This window comes from Chanos chanos, chromosome 3 (assembly GCF_902362185.1).
Source record: "Chanos chanos chromosome 3, fChaCha1.1, whole genome shotgun sequence".
NCBI classification, from domain to species: Eukaryota; Metazoa; Chordata; class Actinopteri; order Gonorynchiformes; family Chanidae; genus Chanos; species Chanos chanos.
Window position 1 is genome coordinate 14,327,536 of NC_044497.1, and position 12,118 is coordinate 14,339,653.

A 12,118-nucleotide genomic window follows, 5' to 3' on the forward strand; every position below is an offset into this window, starting at 1 on the left:
ATTTTTAAAACATATTTTTTCATCTTCTTGTTTTTCATTTTAGAATTTTTAAAAGATTTTTCTCGTAAAGAAATATCTTCTATGCACTCTTAAGGTGCATGTTTTGTGTCCCTTTGTTCAACTGAACTGCAGGGAGCTGTAATATAAAGTTGTTTTTCCTAGTCCTGCTCAGTGGGCCCAAAACATTAAACTTTATAGGTGTTTCTCTGCTCTCATTCACCTGGTTCAACTCTAACTCTAATTACCAAACCTTGATTAGCTGATGCAGGTCATTTAGAGCAGGTAGAGATGTAAACTGTTCAGATCTGTGGATTTCCACAAAGCAGTAAGGAGTAAAGAAATGCTTCAGTTTACATTTTGGGCGGCTCAGAACAGCCAATGGGTGGTGCTAAAGTTGCAAAGACTTTGAATCCATTACAATTAGACCATTAGAATAATATAAACCTGATACTTGTGATTCACTTTTTCATTACAGAATGAAACTAGATTTTACAATTGGATATATATGCTCATATAAGTCATGCTCATATAAGTTAGTTTTACTGCAAGCAATGAAACAGTCCTATTTGTTGTGTTTAGATGTCAGTCTGTGAATTTGAAACTTTCTGCTTTTATTGTAGAGAATCGTTTCTCGTAGTAGAAATCTATGCCTTTCCACAACTCAAACAATTATGAACTTGAACCCGTTTGAATATTAACCCATTCATAATTTAGTAGCTAATCCATTTTTTCTCAAAACTTATTTCAGTGGACCAATATATACCAGTTCTTTCACTTAGTGAAACTGTAATGTGTAACTTTGTGATTCACTGGTTGACTTGGCAAGCATACATTTAAATGTTTCTTTAAAGACTAATAGTAAAAGTGCTTTTGGTCACACCTGCTATCAATCTTACATATATCAGACAACTATTATGTTGGCATACTTTACAATTAGGATAACCCTATGCTTGTTAGAAATAGTTTTCTTTTCAGTTATCTGTGTTCCTTTGACTCCGCGGCACTAGAACGTTTCATGGAGGGGGGGGGTAAGATGAGGGGGCAAACCCACACCTGTAGGGGGGTCAGGGGGCATCTAAATGCACCATTTTCCCACAGTTTGAGACAGAAACGGGAAGCCTAAAGGCAGTGGCGTTACCATCTATAGCGTATGCCACATTGTAATTTCATGATTTCTAATTTGATGCAATCAAACCTGTCAAAATGCAGACCCCGGAGATGAAGAGCTAGAGCCTTATGAAAGCGCTCGCAAACCAAATTATCATTCTTGAAAAGTAAAGAATCCATTCCACATCCATTCTAGATCATTCTAGATCCTCCGAGTCACGTTGTATTCTTAACTTTTCTAGAATGATAATTTGGCTTGCGAGAGCTCTCATTTTTTTCTGTGGGTTCAGACATTCTGCTGTATGCTAATTTAGAGATCGACAGGTTTGTTTTTTTAGACTAAGGAGACTGCGTCATATGTTGTCGAAGTAACCTTTGTGTGAACACAAAGGTAATGCTAACTTGTCGAGTTTAGCAAACTGAGTGATGGAGTGGCTAGGTAGGTTTATATAGATAAACAAATATTACTGAATGAATGCAGACATAGGTTATGACAACTCTTGACTGTTTGCCATGCCAGGTATCCAAGTGCGTTTGTTGACATGCGATTTCCCAAATCAACACAATGCACAGCTAGCGTAAGCTTCACCCTTCTAAACATTATCACGCTAAGTATCTTGCGATCGAGGCATAAAATAGGTTGGTGGTACAGAGTGACATCACAACGGGGAGTCAAACATTAATCCTAAAATAATGTGGATTGGGCTGGCTATGAGGTCCCTCGCTTACGAGCCAGAACTAAAGAAAGATATCTACCTGTACAAATCAACGAGACTGTACATTAGACGCAAGCACAGTTACCGCTGCGATGGTTAACTTCTCTCTCCGTTTTTTGGCATAATGTGGACGGCGTTGATTAACGCAGATATTCTGAGAGCTAAAAGTGGGGGGGCAAGTGCCCCCCCCCCCCCCCCCTTCCGACGCCCCTGCTTTGACTTCTAAAGATTTTGGGGGGAGTTCACTGTCTAATAGTGCAGAATTGTTGGTAAAGATCCACTGATGTGATTTTGAATGCATTTTAATCATTACAAAGACAACCTTTTTTAAAAAAGGCAAAAAAAGCAAGTGCAAAAAGCAAAAAACAAAAAAAACCCCATCTGAAATACAGTCAAGTGCCCAGGTATAATGAAACCATATGTCAAAAAGAGTGAAGTTCCCCTTTAAACTTTGTCTCTGATAGACCAATTACAATCATGTTTGTTCAGGGTGACATATGGAATCATTTGCGTGTAGAGTTGTGAGCATGTGAGGCCGGTCTGTGGAGAACAGTTTAGCGAATTGCTTCAGAGCATATTAACAGAGAAAGAGGGTTGGCTGCCCTCTGTCCCATTAGTGTGGCCAGAGTGAAGATAAACTGTTATTGCCAAGCAGGCCAGCCTACTCTATGGGCTCTTTCATTAGATGCTCTCATATTGGGCTCCCAACACGCCGACCAATTGTGTCTTGTGAGTGCTTTGTGTGTGTGTGTGTGTGTGTGTGCACGCGCTAGCGTGCGCGTGCATATAGTTTTAGGGAACTAAGCAGAGATCTGGTTCTGACATTGTCAAGTGGGTTTGCCCTACTTTTGGTGTCAGTAAGCATATGTGTGTGACTTATTAGAATAATTCAAGTTATTTTTTGTTTTGTTTTGTTTTTTATGTTTTGTTCTTTTGCAGATGAAGTTGATCATTTGAAAGTGTCCCGTTAATCAGGAAGCCTAATTGACTTCCAGAGGCCCAAGCTCTTGCAGCTTGTGTGTTAATTGTGTTTGCAAGTGCTCTGAGCTCCAGACAAAGTTAGGAGTGAGTGAGAAGATGATGTGATCATTAGTAAACACTTTTTCCTCATCTAATTGCAGGTTGGTATTAATAAGGAAAGTTGAGGGGTGCTACAAGCTCATCCATTTTTCTTTTTCTTTTTTTCTTTTCTTTTTTTTTTTTGGTCGAAGTGATAATTTTCTGTCGGTAGGCTAGCGTTTTGTATTGACAGTAAATCCTGTTCAGCAGCAGGCCTCTCTCTGGATGCATAATTTATGAAGGCAGATGTAGCAATGGGTTATTTGTTGCTGCTTCTACACCACACTCATGATTTACAACTTGTGAAGGAGGACGTAACAAGTGAAACACATAAACAATTCATGCTGATGACAGTATTTGTATTCGTGTGTGTGTGTGTGTGTGTGTGCGTGCGTGTGTGTGTGTGTGTGTGTGTTTGTGTGTGTGTGTTTGTGTGTAGTTTTGTTTGATGAGGAAAACATTGCGTCCAATTAGGAGGAGTTGGTATGATGGCTAAAGACGTGGACTTGGCAGGCGTGCAGTACGGTGGCACCCTGTACTTTTCATTAAAGCCTACATAACCCAGCCGCTCAGGCAACTTTTCAGTGTACAGGCCCTGAATTATTACACAACAAACCAGGCTGCTATCATGCAGAACACACAGAGAGACTGCTTTGTCTTAATGAGCCTAAGTGTGTGTCTCCTACCTCTTTGTGCTCTGCCCAGCATTGGGTTTCTCTCATTCATGGCCTCCCTGGGCATTCCCTCTCTCCTTGTGGTTTATGGTGATGGGCTTAGAGCCTAATATACATTTTAATGCTCTGTAATGGTTAGGGAGGATGGCAGGAGAGAGAGAGAGAAAGGAAGAGGGAGAGAGAAAGAGAGAGAGAGCAGAATAACTGTGCCTGGGTTAGGACTTTGTGCTGTCCCCGGTTTAAATTAATGAGGGTTGAACACTGCGAGATAAATTTAAGTTTTCATATTTAATTATGGCTCACTGCTGTAGTTTAGTGAGGATAAATCGCACAATTATTATGCTTCGGGGTTGTTTATGCCCCCCCCCCCCCATATAGACTCATGACCTGATGTCTGTTCTTAATGGCAATGTACATTTGAGGAAGCAATAAGCCATAATGTTTTTATCATATAGAGACACTCTGGAACAGGCCTGTGTTGGAGGGACTAAATGGCAGAATACGCATGTCTCCCACCCGCTCAGACTTTGAAACTATGCCTCTCTTTCATGTAAATGGCCTTGTGAGTAAGGCTTTGAATTCTCCTTTGCATCTTTTGGCATGACAGCCCTGACTGTAGCTGCAGAAACCAGAGAAGACACTGATCACGTCTTTGATCGGAACCTGCAGGGACATCAGCTAAGGCACCATAATTAATGTTTTATGCTAAATAATTGACTTACTAATGTAATATATCTAATACACCATAATTAATGCATTATGCTGAATGTATGACTTGCTACCTTGAAATAATGGAGGTATATATGTACCTCCACACACACACACTCTACTATGTGTGTGTGTGTGTGTGTGTTACCCTTGTGTCCTATACACACACACACATATATATATATACACACACACACACACACACACACACATATATATGTATGTGTATATGTGTATATATATATATATATATACACACACACACACACACACACACACACACAGTATATGATACAAATGAAATCACATCATATGTGTGATTCTGGGGTACTCTGTATATGCAGGGGTCTTTAGTTGTTGTTATACACCACAGAGTTGTCCTATCTTGTATGTAGCTGTCTTTCTGTTTTAAGCAAAAATGTATTCATTATGAAACTAAAATTAAATTAATAAATTGATTAAAATTTAATTAAAATAAATAGCTGGTTGGAAGATGACATATGTCAGCCGCACCTGTCTGCTGTAGCAGAGAAATGTGAATGTGTTGTTTGTCAGCCATCTGCGGAAGTCTCATTGATTTTTAATGCACTTTTCTCTCTCTCTCTCTTTTTTTTTTTTTGTTAAGACCTGTGAAACTCGTGACCAAATGAAAAGGGTGGACAGGGAGCTGTTGGATATTCAGTTGTCAAGTTGTTTGGCTAATTTGTAAGACATCTCTCATGTCCTTAACAGCCGTCTGCGTGTGTCCTCAAAGCCACAGCTGGTTATTAGAGATTTTTAAGACTACATGAGTGGAGGTGACAACATTTTTTTCCCTAAAATCTCATATAAAAATCTACCTTCACTAGCCTGTTGCTCTCAATATTCCTCACGTCCTTAGTTTTTGTTTGTGTGCTTGTTTTATATTTCTCTAATAGTCATTTTGTGTGTTTATCTATACATATGACCCTTAGTACACAAAAAAGGGTCATGATACATTAAATATTAACAAAACCTGAAAACAAAGCTGATAATCTGAACATTTGAAACTGGTCACTGAACATTTCAAAGAGACCATTTAGTTGTAAACTTTGTATGTTATCCTCTTGATTCCTGGCGTAAATGTGTAGTTCCTTCAGGACAGTTTAAAGCTACTGTCACTTTATTATACACAAAACTGTTTCAGTCCGGTACTGAGAAGGTAATTTGATTGGGTAAACTCTCTTCAAAAAGCAAAAAATTCAGAATAACCAATACTGATCACGTTCCCCCAGCCGTTATGACACACTGCACAAGAGTAATGGTTTGTAAGTTTTTCTGTGGGTCGGTATCGGGGAGTCTGAAATGAATTTGGGACAGGCTGGTTGCTGCGTGTGATTACGTTTCCACACAGCTGCAGTGAGTCGTCCTGTTGTCACGTCGTTACGCCCACCATTTCCATAAAGCAGCTCAGAGCGCCAGCCCCACTTGTCCCCAGCCCTGCTGAAGACAAACTGCCTGCCATGCCACGCGTGAATCCCCCCCCCCCACCCCCCCCCACCCTTACCCTCTATGTCCAGGGTAGCCGTGTGTGTGTGTGTGTGTGGCATTTTCTCTCTCCAAACTGTCATGAATATGGTAATCAGAGGAAATCAGAGAGAGCAGGTACATCTCCACTTAAGCACATGCTAGGAAAAAACGGACCTTTTGGCCGTCGCGGCCGACTGCACGTTCGCTTTTCATCCGGGGTCGTCACCACCCATCTTCCGCTCCCTCGCCACCCGACCCCACCCCCCACCCCCCCACGCTCACCCGGCTCAGCACCAGCTGTGGGTGACGATAATGGGGTGGCTGGGTGATGCTCACATCAAATTAGCTCCCCATGAATCGCACAAGATAGAGAGAGAGAGAGAGAGAGAGAGAGAGATGAAGGTGAGGGAGAGTTTGAAAGAGAAAGAATTAATTTCACATTTGCGTAAATCCCATTCTTTTGGATTGTTATCAGCTACATTAGCTTTGAGGTGAGCATTGCCACAAGCAGGCTTTTGGGTCCGTTCAGGGTGCGCTTTGAGCTTTAAACCTCATGTGGAGCCGAGAATATTGCTTTCCTCACACACTAATCTGCATCCATTCTTTCAGTATTTGTCCAAGTCATAGTGGCAGTTTACAACTGAAAAGGAAAATCATATACAACATCCCCTTTAAACTTCTGGTTAATGTTCATTTTAAAGCCATAGTAAAATATCATAACCAGTAGTTACAATACAAACAAATTCTGAGGCAACACCTGCACATTCAGGCAATAACCTGCATTTTCCATGTGTTTTCAGAAGGTATATAGAATTTTTTTTTTTGTTTAAGGACAAAGAATTGTGGCTTTTGTGGTTTTCTTTTAGCTGTAGAGGGTAAAGCAACCCATTCCGGGCCAGGCATTAAGCAGTTGAGGTAATGTGTTCTGTAATGTCACTTCTGCTGAATATTATCAAGTGGAATCGCCTGGGGCAACCATTCTGGAGTGAACACGCAATATCCCTGTTCATTGGCATAGTAACGTCTTAAGCCTGGATGGAAAATGAATATTTTTGCAAATATAGTGCATGATTTTACAGTACAGGGCCTGCAAAATATAAGAGAGTAGTAAACCCAGGACAATAATGTTTGAGGAATCACGCTGCATGACCAACATCAACTTTCATTTCAGTTTTCAACTGTTTCTCAAAGTGCTCTAGGCGCATTTGGTCGAAAAGATGTGAGATGTCTCAAAGCTAAAAGTTAAATTTCTCTCTCTCTCTCTCTCTTTTTTTTTTATTTCTTCAGATTCAGCTTACACCTGTGATATCTCCCAAAGCAAAATGGAATAAACCTCTTAGCCTCTTCCACAGCCATAACGAAATCTGCTCTGTCTGGCTCTCCCTGACATTGTAAACCACTGAATGTGGACAGAAGGGATCTCATTAATTTTCAAGGATGAAAAACAGTAGCCACTTCTGCAAAGCAAAGCTGTGTGTGTGTGTGTGTGTGTGTATGTGTGTGTGTGTGTGTGTTTAGTGCAGTCAGTCAGTCAGCCAGACTGTGGGCTTTCACTCTCCTCTCTTCTCTGTTTGTTTGTCTCTAATACTCTAATGAGGGACACGCCATTGATGCCTTAGTACACAAAGCATCTAAAGCCCAGTGGCTCAATAATCACTAGTAAGCATAAATACCAGTCTCCCTGGTGAGAGGGGCTGAAAAGAAAAGACACATTACAGGCTTCCAAAAAAAGAGACAGAGAGAGAGAGAGAAAAGAGTTTGCCATTTAATTCAGTGTCACACAAAGGATAATTGAGATGTTCAGAGCCTATGACGAATTCAGATGCTACCAAATCTGACCAGAGCATCTATTTTTATACATTATTGGCTTGATGATTGACAAGGGAAGCTCTCTAAAAGCACTCTTCTTGTTGTTTTAATGCTTAAAAAAACAGACAATGTTGATGAGAAAAATATTGTTATCAAAATGTATTGATTAATGTCTCTGATCATCTCTCCTCCACAGACATTGCCCAATTTTGGTCCATATCTTCAGGAGAAGAAAATTGCTCTGGCAAAGTACAAAGAGAAACTTAGAGATCACAGTGACATCACTGTGGAATCAAATGGATCACGAATAAACTCACCTAAGAAACCTGTCCCAGCAGTGAAAGTAAGGATTCAATTCACGAATCTTCACTGTCATTGTTTTCCTTTGTCTTTCAATGCAGATGAAGATGTATTTTGATGTAGAACAATTATAAGAAATATTGCCATCTTTTACACATCATTAACTGTATTATTATCATTATACAAACATTACCGTATGTTCTTTTAATTAAGCAATTAGCTAATGGATCAACTCATTCCTTTATCTTCCCAAAATAAAACGTCTAAACAAAGCTATGAATTATTGAGGCTGGGATAATGATAAAATTCCATCAATATTCCGGTTTGACTGAAATGGAATTTGGTTTCTGTTGCATTGGTCAGGATGTGATAGCTGGAGCATTGAGGTATATTGGGGCCTACCAGGAACTTAACAACCAGGAGCAAGTGCAAGCTCTCATTGACTCAGAGATGTGCATTAACTGTGGAAAGTGCTACATGACCTGCAATGACTCCGGATACCAGGTACCAGCATTCGCTCATTCACTTACTCACCATATTTGCCCCTGTACACGGCCGTGCCCATCAACCTTTCCACACTCTGCCTCCGGGCCTCCTGGACTATATCTGTCCTTCTCTTCACCCCACCTGTCCTGCTCACAATATAGTCACTCACCCAGATTTTAGCTTTAGTCAGTGCTGCACACCAAATCATCTGCCGCACTGCTACCATGGGCTTTACACAACAGAGTCTGAGGAATGCTGACATGAACAATGGAGAAAATGAGTAACCCTCCTTTTTAAAAAAAAAAAAAATCTAAAAGCAACTCATTATCCAGTTGCGGTTGAGGCAGAAGCTTCAGTGCGAATTATCTGTGAAAAACACTGAAGGTCTTTTCTGCTTCGGCAGGAAGAGAGAGCCATGCACAGTGGGTCCGCTCTGACAGTTTTATTAAAGTATTCATCTCCAGCTTCTGCTGCTAAATAAATGTCTCCTGCGATTTATCATATGGGTATTGATGAAGTAGCCAGGCCCATTTTGTCAAAGCAGTAATTGTTCATTGTGACGCTGGTTGTCGGTGAGTGGATCTCAGAGAAGGATTAGATGTTATTAATGGTTTCTAATAAAGAGGAGCATTCATCAACACTATGTGTCACTATCAAATAGGTGCCTCTGCTTACTATGCAAAGTAGCATACTTTTGCAGTACCTAAAGTCCACTGACGTTTGAAAAATGCTGACATTATTTGACATCACATAATGTGTATATATATTTATATATTAATATATATGTGTGTGTGTGTGTGTGTGTGTGTGTGTGTGTGTGTGTGACATTACATTTGGGGGTCAGGGAAAAAAATATGTTTGACCTTTCTTTTATACAAGATGTTTATTTTTTCTCCCCCACTGATTACATGTGGTCTCACAAAACAGGTTCTTCTAGGTGCAGTTCTCCCCCCATCACAGCTTAGCCGTGTGTAGTTTTTTTGCTATTCTCAGTGAAACGGCAAAATGAGACCACTAACAAGAGCACGTGGAGGTCGTTACTACCTGGTGTTAGCATTGAAGAGAGGTCCATGTTGTCAGAGTGCCTATGAAGCCATTGCAGAGTGTGTGTGTGTGTGTGTGTGTGTGTGTGTGTGTGTGTGTGTGTGTGTCTGTATTGTGTAATGTCCAGCAGGAACAGGTTGTACCCCCTGATGTGGGCATAATGACTCTAATCTAATAGTCTGTGTTCCTCTCTCTTCTCTCAGGCCATTACGTTTGACCCTGAGACCCATCTACCCACTGTCAGGGACAGCTGCACCGGCTGCACACTCTGCCTCAGCGTCTGTCCCATCATCGAATGCATCAAAATGGTTGCCAGGACAACGCCGTACGTGCCAAAACGAGGCCTCCCTCAAGCCGTTGTGCCCGTGTGCTGAACAACAAAACAGCGTTTCCTCAGCTGATGGAGAGAGAGAGAGAGGGGGGGGGGGAAGAAAGCAAGAGAGAAGGGGGAGAGAGAGAGGGAGAGAGAGAAAAAAAAAAAGAAGAACCTGACCATCTAAACATCTACATCATAGCATTGATTCCTCCTCATAATTGTGGGGTGAAAAATTACGTTTATTGTGGGGTTTAAAAAAAAAAAAAAAAAAAAGCAAATAATTAGTTTTGAGAAATAATTGCCTTATATTCCCAAAAGCCAATTATCCCTACATAATCATGCAGGCGGAAAAACGGTTGCATTATTTTGAAACAATTGCAGGGCGATGTGTTGTTGTTGAGTTCATTCCCTCCTGTTCTGCAGAAACAGTGGTAATGAGAGTGAAGGAGCAGGGGGGAGGGCGAGAGTCTGAGACTAAATATAATGGATGTTTATGCTGATGTGTGGAGCCCATGCCAGTGCCCAATAGTAGCTACAATCTCCTAACAAGTGGTGCAATGACAGTTCATCCACAGGCAGACTGCAGTAAAATGAGACATTATGTTGTGGGGAAATAATCAGACATACATGAGGTGGTCGTGAAGAGAGATGAATAGGAGCAGGAAGAGCCCTGAAAACATTCAATTCATGGCTCTCCTCACCATTCACGTTTCCAAAGCAGCAACAACGCAACATTGAACATGTTAACCTACTCATCATAATTAGCTTGTATACTTCTCGAGTGCTAATTAAAGTGATGTATAGAAAGCAACCATTTTATTAGGTTTTCATTAAATTCTTAATTAACTTTGATTATCCTTTTTTTTTTTTTCTTTTTTTAATTAATTCTAACAATGTGTTGTGAGTTTTGATGTGTTGAGGCAGTAAGAGGTAATTCTGAGAGGTAGATTGCTGGCGTAATGTGGCAAGCGTTTGTTAGAAAAGGTCAACTTTGACTGTTTCCAGATCATTAGATATGAAGACTAGCTGTGATTCATTCTGGACCCTAAAGGTCAACTCTGACCACTTCTAACTCAATAAATACTCTCCTGTCCAGCAAGCACACATTACAGGGAGCTCAAACTGGCAGCTGCCTCTGTTCATGTAATACATGAGAAGAAACATGGCTTATGTGTGTCAGAGCACTATATACCTGTCCACATGTAGAATTTTATGGAACAGCTCCATTTCAGACCTACAAAAAACACCATACAGTGATATACTGGTTGTTACACTAAGGGGTTCCAAGAATAACTCTTTACAGCAAGGGTAGTAGCCACAAAAATCTTTTTGTTATTGTTGCTAATACTATAATGGCATTTTAATAAAATTTGTTTAATCAAGAATAAACTGAGGGCACAAAAACATTCCGTTTTTGTGTGTTTTTTTTCTGACGACTTGTGTTATTCAATCATTTGTTTTGTTAACCTATAACTTAATTTTGTGAGGTAATGTGTGAATTTGAAGTGTTGACACACGTTCGTGGATAGTGTTAGGGTATATAGACTATCATAACGCAAGTAGGATTGATTTTTTGGAAGGCATTTCTGACACTGTTAATAAGGAGAAACAACATATGGTAAGGAACCGTCTCTAGAGAGCTCGTCAGTATATAGAAAATAAAGAGAAATCTTGAGGACAAATTCCGGGTGGATCATAATTTATATTTGTGTCTAGTCATGAGCAGTTCCCGTTTTAAGGACATGATTGTACCGCGACAGATAAGTATGCTGGGTACAAATCGGCATAGCAGAAGAGGAAGGTCGAATGAAGGCTGTAAATCTTCAGCAACAGTTCGGCTGCGTCTGAGAGACTGAAGGCCATGGGTTAGTGTAAATGTTTATTTCTCCATTCCCTAGCTGGAGAGATAATTAGAATGACATTTAGCATGGACGCAACGCGAGGATATGAAACGCGCTCTTCCACTGCCCGCTTTCGTTGCACGGTGCATCATTAAAAATCAACATGGCATCAATCTCGGACAGCGGGCGTGAACCCAAGGCCAGAGCGAACGATCATCACCGGTGAGCTAAGTTGCGTGGTGCCACGCACCATCACTGAGATGACGTGGGTGAACGACCTTACAACAATTCACGCTCGTTGCTCGCCAAACAAACTCAGCCAGGTCACATCTTTTTTGCTTGTTAAAACACTCATTATGCGTTTCAAATAACAAAGGGGATCTTGGAAGAGCAGAATTGATCAGTAACAGAGACTACTGATGGAGACTCAGTTTGTAAATTGGCGATATTGAATTCACACAGTTGCTTCTAAAAGACGTAAGAGATGAGACATCTTACAGCGAGTGTATTTTGATAGAAAATTGCCTGGTTAGACTTAAATGTAAATTATACATTGTTGAAAATATTGCA

The 12,118-nt window shown here is 40.6% G+C and overlaps 1 protein-coding gene across 1 annotated transcript in view; it reads left to right on the plus strand.

Annotated features, from left to right (window-relative positions):
- Positions 1–11,113, plus strand: part of dpyda (dihydropyrimidine dehydrogenase a) — a 112,066-nt gene extending 100,953 nt beyond the window's left edge. Inside the window, exons 21-23 of the mRNA XM_030768357.1 lie at positions 7,758–7,904; positions 8,225–8,365; positions 9,595–11,113. Of these exons, the coding sequence (XP_030624217.1) occupies positions 7,758–7,904; positions 8,225–8,365; positions 9,595–9,765 (459 nt within the window). The 3' untranslated portion in view covers positions 9,766–11,113. The remainder of the gene's footprint in view (positions 1–7,757; positions 7,905–8,224; positions 8,366–9,594) is intronic.
- Positions 11,114–12,118: the final 1,005 nt, after the last annotated feature.